The sequence below is a fragment of the Patagioenas fasciata genome, chromosome 8, assembly GCF_037038585.1.
Source record: "Patagioenas fasciata isolate bPatFas1 chromosome 8, bPatFas1.hap1, whole genome shotgun sequence".
NCBI classification, from domain to species: domain Eukaryota; kingdom Metazoa; phylum Chordata; class Aves; order Columbiformes; family Columbidae; genus Patagioenas; species Patagioenas fasciata.
Genome location: NC_092527.1, coordinates 24,805,954 through 24,823,152, shown reverse-complemented (window position 1 = coordinate 24,823,152; position 17,199 = coordinate 24,805,954). Strand labels below are relative to the sequence as shown.

The window sequence follows — 17,199 nt, the reverse complement described above, 5'->3', positions numbered from 1 at the left end:
TGTGCTGCGGAGAAGAGAAAATGGTTTGAAATAACTGAACTAACCTCTCCACACGGATTACTTTAGCACCTTCCTTGACTTAACTAGGAAAGAATAGGTTGAGATGTTTTGTTGGTTTTTTTTCACTTTTTCACTCGCTTTAAATGGTTTACATTTCTAGAGGAAGAAGTGTCACAGTGAGGTAGAAACAAGGTAACAACTTCTAGATGTTTAAAAGTTGAAATATCTGGATATCTGTAATATGATGAGGAGAAAATCAATACTGGAAAGTGTAAGCTGATACATAAAAAAGCCCATTCTAAGGTCACTTCCAGACGGTGGGTTATATTCTCTAGTAAGAAAAGACAGATCCAGGTCATTTTTGGAAAATAATTAAATAAAGCAAGAACCTTCGCTACAGTTTATACTTTAACCAGTTCATGGTGTTGTGCCACTTTTCCATTAAAAATCTCTCCCGTGAGACTCAAGCTGCCCAAGATATCAGAGATACATGCCAAGAGAGGGTGAACAGTGCTGCAGGTGCTGGGCTGGCTGGCAGAGTTCAAGCTGAATCTGGTGAAACAGTTTTCTGTGTGCAGGCTCTGTGTGGCTCAGAGCACTAGAAATGTTAGGCAGAACTTCTCAAATTCCCTTGATGGCGCAGTGAGCCCTAGCAGCTAGTTACTGGAAATTACAGCTTCATTCTTAATGACATTTCTTTAATAGAAGGAATGAACATGGGCTGCTGTACTGTTTGCTGTATTCCTCCTGTCCCCTCATCTCCCTGTGAACTAACTATTAAAAAAATCAACTGATGTCATGAGAAATGTTACAAGGCAGCTAAACGCAAATTGTCCTGGGAAAGTTAAAAACAGAGCCCCACCCTTCCCCCTTTTCCACCACTAATTGCACTGATTTCTCTTACCATAGGTTTTGCTATTTAAGTTTTATACATAAAAAGCCTCAGCAGTTGGATGTGTTTTGATGATAAAAATCTTTTTTTCCTACCTTGATGTATGATCACTACCTATCAACTCACTCATGAGATTTTTTTCCTTGCAGCTAATACTGCTCCATTTTGGCTCAACCCCCCCAGATACCTAAGGCAAAATGTGCATATTTAAAGTTCCATGGAGTTTGTGTGGCCAATCTGATTATTAATCACATCCAGTTTAGAACTGTTTGGTGGATAAGGGACAATTTTAATGAATTGTCAAGATTTTGGTACCTTAAACTTGTTTGTAGACTTTGTTTTCACACTATCTTTGCAAAATAATGCCACTTTAATGAGAAATTTTAACAAACTTTATGTAGGGGGTGGGGAGAAAAAAATACCTCATTAAATCCATGTGCTAAACTACACTGAATGTGGTGACATACTGGAACTGCCATTTTCCCAAGTGCAAGTGTAGGAGCCCTCAGCTGCAGGCTCAGCCTGTCCATCTTTTCTGACCATCCCACCCACCCTGCAGGAATCTCCACGGTCCTGGAGCCAGCAAAAGGATGGTGCAGTAAATCCAAAGATGGGAGCAGTACAGCTATGAAGAATGCTGTCTTTTGATTTGTGGGTAAAAAGGGTTGCCCACTCTTTCTGGGCAATCTGACATCTAAACTTTCAAGCATTGTGTTTAGCAGTCATTCCCAGGTGGCTCAAATACTACAGCACATGTAGAGACAACAAAGCAAGTGTCACTTAGAGCACAATCACTGTAGAATTACTCATGATACATGAGTATACCAGAATAAAATGTGCATTTTCACTGGTTTTGCCAGAAATAGAATTTTCTGTGCTGTACATCAGCTTGTTCTACTTGGGGACTTTAGCACTTTGACTCCCAACAGTTAAACATCCTAATGTTGAAAAAAATTCTTCCATTTCCTTTTGCAGGAGGTTATTTCTCTTCTCAGCATCTTCACGAGCACGTTCAGAATTCCTCAGCTTTATCTCCAGCATTGTGTACTTCTTTCGTTCTTGGTCCAGTTCTTCTTCTAACCTAAGTACTTGTTTCTTCAGGTCTGCACTTGTTTCTTCAATTCTTAAAACCAAAGAAGAAAGAGAAGAAAAAAAGAGGTTTTTTTAAGAGGCTGGATAAATACTGCCAATAGCTATAATAAATATAAGTTGTTCCACTTAGAGCTAAAATATCTTCATTCTAAGAGAACGTCTTAAAGGAGGGTACTAATTGCCATTTCATTAATGTTGAGTTTAAGGACGTAAACTCCTTGAAAGCTGGAGCCTTGAGAAAATATGCTCAAATCTTACAATGCAATGCTTACTTTTGTACAACAAATGAAATGTCTGAGGAGATGTATTAACTCCTCAGTTAGGCTGAGTTCAAATATATGATTCCAAAATAATCTTTTAACCTCCATGTTTCCCTACATGGATATCCAGTACAGAGGAACATCCTTGGAGATCAGGTACGAATGAGGTCACAGGCCTTCTGCACCATCTGTTTATGGTATTTTCTGTAAAGTTTGTCAGTGACATTGGGGTGGGTGAATAAGAGCGTTTCATACTGTACAAGATGTTGTAAACCCCAGTATTTCATGTGAGGAAATATCTGAAAAATGAACCATAAGTAAGTTTCTCTGTGGACAAAGCTGTCATGCAAGACTTGGAGCTTTTCTCTAAGGAGGTCAAAGAACAAGGTTCATGGGGTTTTTTTATTTGAAACCAGAACAGAAGGCACTTCACTTGCTGTCCTCCCCATCATGTTTCTCAGTCACAAGACAGAGGAGAGGGTATATCCAGAAAGGAATTTCTGATCACTAGAATATTTAGAAAGGGTGCATTAGGCTTTTCCTAGGAAAAGTTATGCCCCTCTAACTCAAAAAAAAAAAGCCAAAACCCCACCCCTCTTTGTTTCATTGATCAGTATAATAGCTAACTGTGAAGCTAGGGTGCCTGGCTTCTCTGTGAAAGGGTTAATTTTAAGGTAACTGACACTCAACAAGAACACCCTACAGATTCCACAACGAAAAAAAAGAAAAAGGGACCATTGTGACAGTCTCAGAACAGTCTGAATTCGATTTTGTGAGCACCAAGAGGCAATTAATGCAAGCAATGCAGTGCATCCCTTAAACTCTTCCTTCACGTACAGCTAGGGATGGCAATATTATCCTTGTCACAACTTCCACAACAACTTAAAAAGTCACACATGGGTTTTCTGATCACCAAGTCCAGCAAACCAACAGCTGCACTGATGAGTGAACACGTGTACTATGTCTGCAAAATACTGCCCATCTCAGTGAAGGCAGATGTATATCGCCCAAGTTGCTGTCTTCTATAATGCAAGAGAACTCCTCTGTTGAAGCTAGGGTGCTTCCCCACATACAGACCCTTTATGACTTTTTTGTTACATCATACAGCTCTACCAATTAAATTTTTCCACCAGATAGCTTAGGCGGTCAGCTACAGCAGCCTGGACTAGCTGTCCATGTTCTGAATTATGTAGGGTCACACTACTTACTGCATTTCTACATACACAACATAATAGTCCTCTCCAAGATAGTTCCAGTTTCTTAAGAGTCCCAGGTGGTAAATGTGAATTACTGAAACTCAACAGAGAATGCCTGATAATTATACTAACCTCGAGGGAGAAGTGCTCTGGAACAGACTGGTTACAGGAAGGCCATAAAACTTGCCTCCCTGTGACTAAGAGAGAGAAAATGGGCAGTTGATGATGATAAATAACAGCTTTTCCATCAGCAAATGTTCCTTACCTCTGCCCCAGGCAGGTACTGACTCTGCTTTCTCTCCGCTTATGTATGTGCCAACAAAAAGCTCATATTCCTTCATTAAAACGTGCCCTGCTACACACATGAAGTTCTGCAAACCACACAAGCACATGTACAACCATAAAGGAACTAATTATTAACATTTGGAGACTAAATTATCTTCAATAAAGTAAAGCTAGTGAGGCTGCCCAAAGTTTTCCTGTTAGCAGCCTCCCTTCTTTGCTAGTTAGTGCCTGTCTTTCAACAGGAGCAGACTTTCATGCAGTCTCAAAAGGAACATATTTTTTGCACATGTAAATTGCTGCAGATGCAGTAAAAACTTTGCAAAATTTTCAGAGCTGAAAAACTTGGCTTGAAATTCATTGACTTGACAGCAAGATCCTTCAGGCTGTAATCCTGAACAGCTGGAGTCATCCTGTTTAATACAAAAAGGCAGTGATTGCATCTTGCCTGGTTTTATGAAACTGTTAGTTCGTCAGGCATTTTCCTCCTGGCTACTCTATGCTGTGAGACCTGGCCGATTTTTAGTCCTTCCCTCCAGCCACAGTGCTCTCTGTCCCTGTCCTGCTGAAGGAGAAAGGCAGGTGTAAAGAGCTGAACAGCTGAAAATGCTGAATACCTGAAATGAAGGACAGGTCTTCCTGGCTATCCCTGATGTCAACAGCTGTCCCTCTTGGAACAGTTTTACTGATAACAGGTGGAAAGCCATCTCTTTTCCCCAAGGCTGCAGGTAAAAATGTGCAGATACAGATTTCCACATTTTGCAGCCTGGTCTACTTTTGGTTTATTACTCTCTATCCCTGCAACAAGGCTTGCAAGGGCAGCTCTGCAGAATCAAATGCAAGGCATGTACCCTCACCTCCCTTCCACTCTGCATTGGTAGGATAGCTCAAAAAAAAACCACAAACCAAAAAATGAATTACCATCCTCATTCACAAACCTTTTCCAACACACTATGCTAGCAACTGGTGTCCTCATCAGCTTTTCTGAAACAAGGCGGGGACACTTTTCTCCCTTTCTTGTACCCCGTGACGTTGGGTGGGAACTGAAACTGCTACGTGGCCTGATTCTCCTTCCAGCCTCACATACCAAGGCAGGACAATGCAAGCGGCAGAAAAGCTGCAGAGGCTGGTAAGCCACTGCCACAGGAGATCATAAAGCAGGAAGGTAGCAATTGAAATTCCTATCATAGCAGCTTGCCCACTGGAAGAGGTCACAGTTCAGATACGTTTTTGAGAAATTATTTAAACAAGAAAAAAGGGGTACGTGTACCCCCAAAGCTGTTCTCTACAATCCCTACAAACAGTCATATGTGCTTTTGGTACCATTTTTGGGAGACTGTTTGGAGATAGATTGAGGCATGTAAATGCTACCAGAGTTGTAACAATTGAAGGAGTATAACAGTAATAACACACAAATGAAGCTGAGAACTCAACTATTTGTAAGAAACAGGACTACAGCCCTTCTTCAGTGCCAGGTGCCGGTGCTGCAGAGCCCAGGCCAATGATGATTCTTCTGAATTAAAACATGGTATACAATTTTGCATATGGTTGTATACTAAACCATATCTAATTCCTTTAAGCAACAATATTTCATATACATATTTCCCTGAATACATGCCTGAAAGTCATTCTACTAAGCACTTACACTCATAAAACCTAATATACTAACTCACAAAAATGAATAAATATGACTTCCTAGTTATTAATACTTTCTACTTCCTACAGCCCCTGCCCTCACACACACTTCTCCTGAAAACTGGGAATTTTTTCTGAGCATAAATCTAGGAGTACAACACCAGCAGTCACATCAGAGTGGGCAAATACTTGCACAGTTCACATATCTGCTGTGCAAGTAGCACCTTGCTGCTGCTTTGAGTCAGTAGCTGGCTAAGTGAGCAAAGAACCACCAAATACATCAAAAATCAAAAGCAAGGTTTCTAGAGGTTCAACACAAAAGGGCTGCTGCAAAAGTTGTCACTAAGATGCAGTCCCAACACCATCACAAAAAACCCTAAGAATGGTCAAAATCATTTTCCTGAAGAATGTTTCTGTTAGGAAAAGTAACAAAAACCCCCCAGTTTCAGACTAATGTGGTACAAATCTCAGCACCTGTACAGACCAACAGAGTTCCTTGTTGGGACCTGACCACCCTGGGACTCAGTCCCTCCCTCTGAGACACATATCTGCTTTGCTGGCCACTGACAAAGAGCAGACTTTGGCATTAGCTGTGCAGTTCTGATTTCCACTGAAAACATAGAATGTGAAAATTCTGGAATTCCCTGTGTGACAGAAATGCTATTTTTTTGATCCTCTCTTAGAGCAGAGAGATAAAAGTTGGATTCAGAGAGCAGTCAGGAAGGATCATAACCAAGTCTCTTGTCTCCCAAACCCAAATTCCAGGTCTAAAAATCTGATACACCTGGTAGCCCACACCCACATTCAAACAGGGGTAATGCTGACAGACAACATTACCTTTTGATACTACTCTCATACTCAGTCCTCTGTTTGCTGAGTTCTGTCTTTAGCTCCACCACCAAGCTCTGTAAGGCCTTAGAGCATTTGACAGAGTCTCTGGAAGCTGCAGCTGGGTTGCTCTGTTCGCTGCAGCTGCTGCTGCATGCTTCAAACCCATCGATGCTGTTGTCCAGATCTGCAGTCTTGACCTCACTCTGAGAGAGTGAGCCCTGAGTTACCCACTCGGTTTTGAGAGAGCTTAAGGTAGAAGAGTCGCTGGCCCGGCAGGCTGGGCAGCTGCTGATCGTGTCCACCACAGAGATTTCACATGATGATGTAGACCACGTGGTGCTGGCCATACTGTGTGTGCTGAGGGACAGGCTGGATGAAGGGACGTTGTCGTAAGTAGAGAGTCTCTGAGAAGAACATGAGTCTTTAACTCGTTCTCCAGATGCTGTCCGGCGATGGCCTCGGAGAGAGTACAGTCCATTCATCAACCAGTTCCCACTGGAGGAGAGGTTGGGGATATCTAAGGATGAGCTACCAAGCTTTGGACTCACAGACCGTGCTCCCTGCTGACGGAAGGAGTATTTCCATGGAGGCAGTGTCTGCACTCTTTTGTTGGGGCTGGTGGCAGGCTGAGTCAATTTGCCGCTGTGCTCTGAAGGAGTGTTTTTCACTGCAGTTCCAGGAGTGGCCGCTAGTGCCACAGCGTTGCTCAAAGGCAAATCAGTGGGGCTGGGAACCCTGTTCTCTGACCTGCTGTCCTCCCCGTCCTCCTCAGAGATCCACTCCACAGTACTGCGCTGACGCACAGGTCTGATTTCCAGCTGGCTCACTGGCACATCTGCCTGAGGAACAGCAAAGATTCGCCCCTGTTCACTTATCAGCACTGTCATCAGGTGCTGAACTAGTGAGGTGCCTGTGGGAAGAAAACAAAGGCAAGCGGTGAGGCATGGAAGACCTCAGACACACACTCCCTGTCTCCTTGGGAGGCACCGTGCACTGCACTGGGTCTGTACAAAAAACTGCTCTGGGCATTTCTGTACAGGACTGCAAGACACTGGAATTGTTCCCAGTGCTGGAAAAGGGGACTGTGAGGGATGCAGATATCAGGCTAGCTCATGAATGTAGCTGACTAGCAGAGTACAAATGATCAGTAGCAATGATTAATAAATTGGCCTTCTAAGGACACCTTTTAAGGGCAACGGAGGAGTACACCTGGAAAACAGGCTATGTAAGTACCACAACAAGGCATGGGGTTCAGAGTCAGCATCAATCTTGGCATGTGCATCCATGCACTGCACTGTGCAGAGACGCACGCTGGATCCTGGACACACTAACCTATTAGCTGGGATGGAGCACGTCTCTGTCCAGCTTCCAAAACCAGCAGGTTTCCATGACTTACGTTGCACCCAGTTTCATAGTCTTGATGGGCCAAGAGGTAGTGTTTACTGAAGAATCAAAAATTTCAGCTCAGGCCTTCTGCTGCACTCTTAATGTATTGAGAAATTTGGAAGATCTGTATGACACATGCACTTGTAGAAGGTGTACAACGAGTACAGAAAGTAGTTGAAAGTATTTAAGTCCACAGAAATAAACTGTCATTATTTTCCAGTAGTGGAGTAGACCATTATGACCTAACTGAGACCAAACCTAATATGAAGCACTTCTGTACAAAAGAGGAAAACCTTAAAAAGAGCAAATATGTAAGTAATTCTATCTTTAATCATTGTCTGAAATAGAAAATAATACTAACATATTCAGGAGTTTAAGAGCCTGAATTTAATAATGAAGTTTCAGCCTGATAGCAAGAGGTACTGAGCTCACATACAACTTCTATTTTATGTCTGCGTGAGGAGAGAAATAAACGTCTCTGGAGATAAGGTCACTCCTAATAATTTAGCTGTCGAACTTCAGATATTTCTATTTAAAATACATGGCCTAAGTTTGAAGAGAGACCCAATTATAGTGATTTTTTTGTTGAGAATGGCAGCAATATTTTTCTGTATGAGTTGACTTTTCAGATCCATATTAGCCTAAAGCTTAAACAAAACAACAACAAGAAAAAGAGCATTTTCCCACTTCTCCATTATTTCTATCTAACCAATCTTCTATCCTCAACTAACAATAAAATAAAACATTTCCAGTGCTGTTGCTTATTAATATAATGATTAAGTCTAAAAATCCAGTCACTGGATCACCATTTTTCTGCACTCCAGATCTGTGGTAATACAGAATTCCAGATGACATCACTGTCATATTTTCATACGATGATTAGCAGAGACCATGAAACCATAGTATCTACATACAGTACAAGCACCTCTGTCATCAGCTGGACTGCAAAAGAAGTGCCTCAGGTGAACTGAACCCAAACTTGTAATCTGTAGAACTGAACAAAAAGCATGTTGTTGGCCAAGGCTGTAAAAGATTTATTGCCACTGGCCAGCTGGCCACTAGGGGAAGTCACCGCATCACACAACACATTGAGACTTCAGCTACCCCCACCTTTGTAATGCTGAATAACTACATCTGCTTCTGCATTCCCTTTCTCTCCTCCCCACATTTTTGTACCTCCTCCCACCTTCGAGGGGTCTCAAAGCTGCCCTTAGTAATACATCCCACATCTCTGTGGCAGACCTCAAGTCCCTGAACAACTACAGTATATCAGGCCATGGCCTGAAGCTGGCCTGTTACCTTATAGTAGGTTGCCATCAGTGGGGCACACATCTGCAGTGCCTTTCAGAGATCACTTGTGCAGAGCCAAAGGCACTGCTGCCGCTAAGGTGTGATCATCCTGGAATTCTGTGAAGGATTTTCATCACACAGAACACCACATCAGCTGTCTCCTACAGCTAGGTAGCAGTGCCAGGGCTGAGTTCACACATCCTGGGCACAGCCTCTCCATCTTTACTAATGCTAGATGAATCCATCAGGTCTTTTTGTAGTCTTGCAAAGATCTCACAAAACTTGATGCAAAGACCCTGACACAACTTGCAATACAGTAGTTATGGTCCATTGCCACCTGGGAGAAGGGCTGCCTCCTAGCCCTAGTGTCAGCCAGCCACAGATCATGCCCTGTAAAGTCAGATAATTTTTAAGCTTCAGATTTTTACCTCCAAAATTAATGGTGATTTTCAATTTACTTCTTGGGTTCCGACCCATACACAGCATGCTTAGAAGACAACACTTCTAAGACACCTAGCTATAGCTCTGTGGCACAGCAATAACTACAGTCCCTCTTTTATTGTAGACTGGATGTACTTTACAGAGATCTGTCTAACCACCCAAATGCGCCAATACTAAACAGCAGTTTGGTACTTACACACAGTCCTGCTGAAGAACATTTGATCATTCATTTCAGCTGTATGTTCAAAAAGAATTTCACATAACTTATAACTGGGCAAAGGCATTTTCATGTAGTGGAAAGACACTCCCAGGTCAGTGCTGAGTAGGATAGAGGCCAATTGGTACCTCCCCTCACAGGCACTGGTGAAAGGGATCGCTTGACTTGTTGCTGATGGTGCAGTCAAGTGATACAGCTACCAACAAGTGCATGACTTTCAGCTTGCTTTTACATCTCCAAAACACAGGTTTATGTCACAAAGGTAGTACCTACCTTCCATCATGGTCACTGGATCTTCCATTTTGGGTCGTAATATATTTGGTCCAAATACTGTAGCCAAGTTCTGGACACTCATCTTGTTAATGTTGGAGTGAGCCTGAACTTCATCAAGGAACCTTGAAAAGTCCCCCCAGAAAAATCAAAGGAGAAGAGGAATAAGAAGTCACTTCTCATATTTAGACTGTAGGCATTCTGGAGCATTAACAGTTTTGTCCTGTGTTTATACAACCCTGATATCTGAAATATTTCTAGGGCCTAGTGCAGCTTAGATATTCAGTAATAACCCGAGCTCCCTCCGAGTGTATGAACAAGAGAGAAGAGGATGTTTTTTGTCAAAGGTAACAACCTACCAAGGGATCCAGCCTTCTATTGGGTATGAAAGTACAGATTTTCACATTTTTATAGGAATTCTACAGTTACACAGATTAAGTTCTGCCAGTTTTCACTTACAGACATAACAGAAGTAAAAAGACATTTTACTCATCTCTTTGTCTGAGAACTAGCAGTCTGTGGAAAGAGCTTAGTTGCTTGAATCTAACCCAATACAGGCAAAGAGGTAGCCCAAATGCTTCTTGTGAATACACCAGCTGGGCAAACATCAACACAAGAAAAGGACTATGCAAGCCAAAGGCAGCACATAAAGAAATCCATGGCTATCCATGGCTATCCATATATATGAGCTTGAAATCAGCAGAAAGTTTCTAACATTTAATGTTTTTGTTGTTGGGAACAGCCTCCCAATAGAAGTTACAGCAAGATAAAGGCTGTAACAAACATGCTTGTACATCATTAGCCAAGTTGTAAAAAGGACCAAATGACATGCAAAACTACAATAGCAGGAAATAGGACTCAGTGGTCTCTAAAGTGAGCAGTCCCACTATGTACTCCATTTCCTAACTACTGTTAATTTTTGGATGATCGGATAGATTTTGGCAAGGAAAAAGCTTCCTTGTGATTCTACAATTTGGCCAATTTTTGAATGCTTCTACTTCCAGCATGACTTTTCTAGGCACTCCCATTTTTTTCTGTGGCTTCACCCTGTGGTGGACAATGCTGAGAGCCAAGAACCCTCAGTTTTCTTCACAAAGTTAGAACAAATTCTCCTCTCCTCTCCTCAGTTCTTAATTTTGAAACACGTACAATTATATTCCCCTGCCTCAGCCATTCATGTTCTGAGGCACTTAGCTATTAAAACAAAAAGCTATACAAACACATAGTGAAGCAAAATATTTTTTTAAAGCATTCAAAAAACACATTTCAGAAATGCTATCTATCTGTACACTTGGGAAGGGCTTGACACATCTTGAATAAGTCATGGAATTCATATGTCAGTGTTTTTGTCTACTGCCTGCTCCAGATGTGCAAATCCCACTGGTCATAAAGGAACTAACAACAACAGAGACTAGAATACAACATACATTCATTATGTTGTATCTAGGGTAATAGCCCATTCCAGCTCCCAAAACACATTCCAGCTCACTTTGCAAAAACTGGGAGGGTCAGCAGAGAGATGAGGGGAGACAGGGCTGCAGAGTCCCTGGTACTCCAAGGGGAAGCCATTCATGACCCCACTTCCAAATCAGAGCTGAGGCCAGAGCGGCTATTCTGATTACATCTGCTACTCAGCTTGTGTCATAAATCTTCCAGCTGTGCAGTACCTGGAAAAAATGCCTTTCTTTACTGGTCTTTAAGTGCTTCTGAAATAAATAATATATTAGTTTCATTCATGCCTGCTGCCAAGGGTGTAGGTGACAGCAGTTTGCTTGGCTGATGCTCTTGGATAAACTGAGAACTTCCTTCAGGCAGGCTGCATGTTCACCTCCACATGCTTTATAGTAGCAGTAACTTACAAGTAAGTGGAGTTTGAATATTCATACTTCAGAGTAAATTATTTGCATGTAAGACTGAGCCTCACAAAACTTAGTCACTTTTCCAAGTGTTAATTAATTTCACTTACTTGCATATGTATTTGAGAAGGTTGTAGTTGGCTTGGGGCAAATTCTTCACCTGTCTAACCAGTTCCTGGGTACCCTGAGGGACAAGAAAACCAAGGAGAGCTATTAATATAAATGATGCAAAGCAGACGTGACTTTCAGTACCACCCAGACCTCTTTCCAGAGTCAAAACTATGAACAGCTGATAACACAAGGAAGCTTTGCTTTAAAAAAATGTGTTATCCAGTGTTTTGTGCCTTACCAAAAATGCAATGTCCAGAACTTGATTCAGTTCTCAAAAATTAGTGGAAAACTTCCTGTCAACTCTTAATGGTTGATGTAGAAAACTTCAGTTAGCGAGGCCTGCTAGTCTTCAAAGTCTGCCCACTGACATTGGTATAAATATACCAGAAAATGTGCTTTTTCAGCACCTGGCCTATTTGAAACTTTGAGGCATTGAATATAGTATAAATACATCGCTGTAATGCTCAACTGAGCAGAAGAGAGTTTTTCCTTAAAAAAGTTAAACAACATTCCAATTCAACTACCTCCTTTTTAATTACTTCCATTTGCAGTCATTCTGAGCTGTGACATACCTTTAATGTAAAGACAGATATTTTATGAGGAAGTAAGATGAGACATCCGCTGGATGAGTGACTTAAAACCCTGAAGCTACTTAAATCATCTAATGAAAACCTCTGACTCAGAAGACTGTTGTCCTTCCACAGTCCCATGCATTATTTGCTCGTTCCTGTCAATGCTGCAGTTGCCCTGGAGATTTGTGTATTTTTTGAGACAACTAAACCTTTTGTGGGACAACAGATATCCAGGCACATTTGGGAAGAGTGATAGTTGTTCACTAATGATGAAGCTAAGTAATGATGGAGAAATTCCAGAAGCAGCTGGTTCCAAGCTTAAAACTGCAGTTGGACATTCATTTCAAACTTTCCTCAATTTATTAAGGACTGCTAGGGAGGGAATTCTGTGGGCCAGCCTCTTAGAAGGTCTTCCTGATATCTCTGGTTCAGACAAGTCAGAAAGATCCAGAGAGCAGTATGTATTCCTGCCTCCATCCTTAATGTCCTGAATGCATACACACTTTTTATTATGTGTTCCAGCACTGAAAGAAAAAAAGTCTTCTAATAAAAAACTGAACCTTAAAAAAGACTTCTTAAAAGCAGTAAGTCCTTTTTGATTCCTTAGCTTAAAAATTATGCTGGTTTCACAGTGTCAACAATGGAGATACCCATAAAAGACCAGTCACTTTTGAAAATTTCAGTCCTCTTTTTCAGACTTCTGAACACGTTTGAATCAAGGACAGCTGCTACTGATGTGGAGTTTAAAGTAAACTGTTCAGGTCATCCAGCTTTCAAGTGAGGAATTTGAACTAGAAATAGGTGGGCTAACAGACCTAATTCCCTCTTCAATTTTGTTCTGTAACCCAATTTATTTCAAATACAGAAATCAGGATTGTATTTGGCACTGTATTTCAAGTGCTCTGAATTACAACACCATGGCTCCACTGGGTGCAAGATGGGGCTTTGGAACAGAAAGCGCAGGCAGTTGTGAACAGCTAGAAACATGACCTAAAAGTAGAAGATGCTACCTGAAAGAAAAACAGTTTCTAAAAATGCATCACCCATGCTCTGTCATAAAGAACCACAAATGTGGTATTACACAGAGAGTATCTTCATATTCCTGAAGGTACAAACACCCGCCAGGTTAAAAAAAGCTTTCTCTCCTGCTGCAGCATTTATCAGCTCTGCCACAGGTTCATACCCACCAACCACCTGACCAAGAGATGGTGGAAGGCTGAGCCTAGTGATACCACAGCCGAAGTGGAAAGGAAAATGCAAGATACAATCTGCTGTGTTACTAACCGATTGCACTGATCATGCTTATGGCTGCAGACTAGCAAGCAATAGAGGCACTGCACTGTCGTTCATCACAATATTTTGCAGTTCCCTCCTTGAAAACTCTGCATGACTAATTTATGACAGATGCATCCTCTCCAAGGAGTTATCCCAAACCCAAGGATTTTGCAAAGTCAGTAACAGATCGGCACCAATTAGGAGTTTCTAGTTGGGCTGGAAAAAAAAGCAATACTTAAGATGTTCACTCATATTCAGACCCTTCTTTAAAAACTCAGTGCCACGCTATTAGCCCACTGAACTACTACTGTGTGCATCTCTAGAGTAAAGACAGCAGCAAAAGCTAAAATATTACCATGTCAAGTCAGCTCAGACCCAAATGAGTTTTTAGAGATTTGAAGATCTTTCATTCATTCTTACTCTAAAACTGTTTTTCATTTTCAATTCCTCCTCCCAACCAACTGGGTTCAGAATTAAATCTTTTTTAACACTGCAGTCCTGCTGAGATACCTGGAGGCCTCAGCAGAACCCAAGGTCTTTGTTACATTTCTGTTTGCATTCCAACACCAGAGATTAGTTGGGTGCAGAATGAAGATGAACAGCAATCTGAATAAAAAATTGAAAGCTCAAGGCAGTGCTAGAGTATTTTTTGCTGTATGTGGAGATTAGGCCAAGGTAACATCACAGTAATTCCTATCTACAGTCACAATGTAGCAGCATGAGGTGCCAACAATTTCATCTTAATGGCTATTTTACCCTAAGTAATTCTGTTTTTATTGAATGGGTGCACAAAAGTAAAGAAAATTTTTTTTTCAGTCCAAAAGTCTCATTAAAAACTTCCAAGTGAGAAATTAAAACACATTATTACTTCAAACAATAGATTGCATTTTTAAAATATTTTTTAAAAGTAAAAGGTTTGATCTTGAAATTCCCTGCTTATCAATTTGTGCTAAAAAATTATGCTTTCAATGAAACCACATTTTTCAGCAGGGGGATTTTTCCATGTGGGAGGCAATTCGGGCTGTATAGGCTGGGTATGACTTTGTGCTGCATTCTTCTCCATGCGCTACTGTGCACGTACAACCTCTCCACCCTTGGTGTGTGTACTCCACCTTCCTTTCTGAAACAGTAAACAGCCCTTGTTCAGGGTCCAGATTTTCCTAGCAAACAAAGAAGCTTATGTTTACAACAGCAGCTTGACAGGACAACTTTGTACTATCAGCAGTACCATATTTTGTAAGCTTTAATTTTGGCTATCTAGTGCTCTTCATCACCTTTCTAATCCAAAGAGAATACTGCACTACGAGTCATCTGAGTTTGGCCCTGCTCCCACAAAACCAACACAGATGTTGCTTCCCAAACTGCTGCAGCCTGTGCAGGCAAAATCAGGCAAACTACATAATTAATAAGCCGAGCAGTGATATGTAATTATGTTTGCCCAACTTGGCAGTGTCTCTACTCTTGTGAAATAGTGCTTAATGGATCCCAAACTTCCCCGTCTGCACATCTTATGACCAAAATGAAACCAGCCCCACTGTCTTAGAAATGCTGCTGTTTCTTGTTAAATCAACCATTGTACAGTGTATAACATAGCACCCTGTAGAAATGCCTGAGTTGACTAACAATAAGGCAGAAAATGAGCAAGTTTTGGAGCTAGTAGAGATATACCTGTACTTATTAAAAGACAACACTAGTGCACCGACACACTGATGTGGCTGTGTCCAGGATGCAGACGCATATCCATGTGCGGTAATATGCTGTGCCACGCACAGAAATTTACTTTCTTAGAGAAGGCTAAAGGATATGTCATGTGAGTACAGATAGTAGCAAAATTGTCTTTTATCTGTACAAAACTGTCATTACCAGATATGCTACATTTGATGTATGCAAACAAGCCTGTTCCTATGGGCATCATGAAGGCCTGAATCTACTCAGAGCATTCTGGCAACTGAACTAGAGGTGAAACCCAGCTTCTCAGCAAAGAACAGTTTTTACAGTCTCCAGAGATAAAGATGTGAGCACACTCCTGAGGCCACACACAGGAAAGGGACAGAACTGTGGACTGTGACTTATAAGGCCTCAGGACTTTGCTGCTTTAGCTGACACTAGTAACAACCTTTACAGCTTCCTTAAACCTCTGTTTTAGAAGATGGCATAGTTCCACCTGCATGAGACCAGATCCAACGTGCCTCTACAGTTAGCAAAGAGCTCAGGCATCACCACAAGAGGAACAATATGGATGAAACAGATCAATCAATCATATTGTAAATTATCCTGCTCCTCCCAAGCAGTGAATCAAAATTTCCATGATTGCTACAGACTTGGAGGTTTTTGTCAGCCCTTTCCCTTGCCTGGAAACTAAAAAGAAGATCATCATAAGAAGCTTCTGGTAAAGTATTCATAGTATTATTTCCACCATTTTGGGGTAATACTGTAGCCTGCCCTTTTGTAGTGTCTTTCCTCCAAGAAATACAAAGATCATCACACTGATCAATGTCTCAGCCACCAAAAACTTTGGGAAGCAGAACATGCTGTTCTGTTATATGAAACTGAAAACACAGAAAAATTGAGTGACTTCATACAGCTTGCTAATGAGTCAACAGCAAGGCTGGGAAGGGAACCCAGATCTCCTACCTTGCATCTCTTGCTGATTATGCTACAGAACAGCTTTGTTCAGAAGAAAGAAGCATCAGCCTATAAGACTGACTTCACAAAAGATCCTGCTTCAAGCAAGAGCCTGTGATATTAATGCCCAATTCATGGCTTCAGGAAAATTCAGGGGAAGGTTCCCAGGAACTTTGTTGATTTAAATCAGGACTGAAGAGTAATGAGAAGAAAGCTGTACTACATTGAGTCTTGGGAACAACCTTCGAGGTAGAAGGAGGTAGACTAGTAGGATCACTGACCTCTCCCTCATCTTTTGAGAGTAGCTGTCCACAAGAAAGAAAGTCTTCATATTTGGCAAAGGGGATGACAGGCTCTGGCAGCTCTCGAAGGTAAAGCTTCAGGAGGGACGCCACAGTGTGAACATCTGTGTTGCTGCAATAGAGAAGAGGGAAGGAAATTTAGTAAGACATGCTACCCCAAAGATTTATGCCTTTTGCTGGGGATACATCAAGGGTCTCTCTTAGGGACAGGGACAAAGTAGGCACACGGAAGGAAGCTGTTCTGCCACATGTTTGTATTAGGCAGGAGAGTTCACCTGAGAACAAGGGAAGTCTCCAGTTTTATCAAGATATAAATGCATCTCAGGCAGTACAGGTAATGGAAGGGTTATGTCCATGATACTACTTAAGGCAGTGGTTCTTCAGCCAGTGTGGATCAGGAATGTGAGTGATACAGTCCAGGCAAGTGCACAGTGATCACATAGCACTAACAATAGACCTCTGCATCCTCGTGCAATCAAACAGAACTTCTCATTCTCTCACTGATCCCTACTGCCTGATACTCTCCCCAGCCAGCACCCACCCATGTCCAATGGACCAGGCTCCCAAGTGTCCTAATCAATCATTCAGAAAGGAATGGAGGAAAGAGTATTTCCTCCAGGCCTGCTATTGCTAGTTGACACGGCTACCTGGCTTGTGGGTCACGTT

At 41.7% G+C, this 17,199-nt stretch overlaps 1 protein-coding gene across 7 annotated transcripts in view; it reads right to left on the bottom strand.

Annotated features, from left to right (window-relative positions):
* Nucleotides 1-306: 306 nt before the first annotated feature.
* The window catches only part of ARHGAP22 (Rho GTPase activating protein 22), a 154,322-nt gene continuing 137,429 nt past the window's right edge, over nucleotides 307-17,199 (bottom strand). For 5 of the 7 annotated variants that reach the window (XM_071811955.1, XM_071811953.1, XM_071811954.1 and 2 more), the window contains 5 exons: nucleotides 16,513-16,645; nucleotides 11,759-11,832; nucleotides 9,796-9,917; nucleotides 6,195-7,098; nucleotides 307-2,015 (listed from right to left, as the gene is read on the bottom strand). In XM_071811955.1, the coding sequence (XP_071668056.1) occupies nucleotides 1,787-2,015; nucleotides 6,195-7,098; nucleotides 9,796-9,917; nucleotides 11,759-11,832; nucleotides 16,513-16,645 (1,462 nt within the window). In that variant the 3' untranslated portion in view covers nucleotides 307-1,786. Of the gene's footprint in view, nucleotides 2,016-2,818; nucleotides 3,812-6,194; nucleotides 7,099-9,795; nucleotides 9,918-11,758; nucleotides 11,833-16,512; nucleotides 16,646-17,199 lie in introns of those variants that run through there. The other 2 variants (XR_011740303.1, XM_071811956.1) reach the window with 2 other exon arrangements.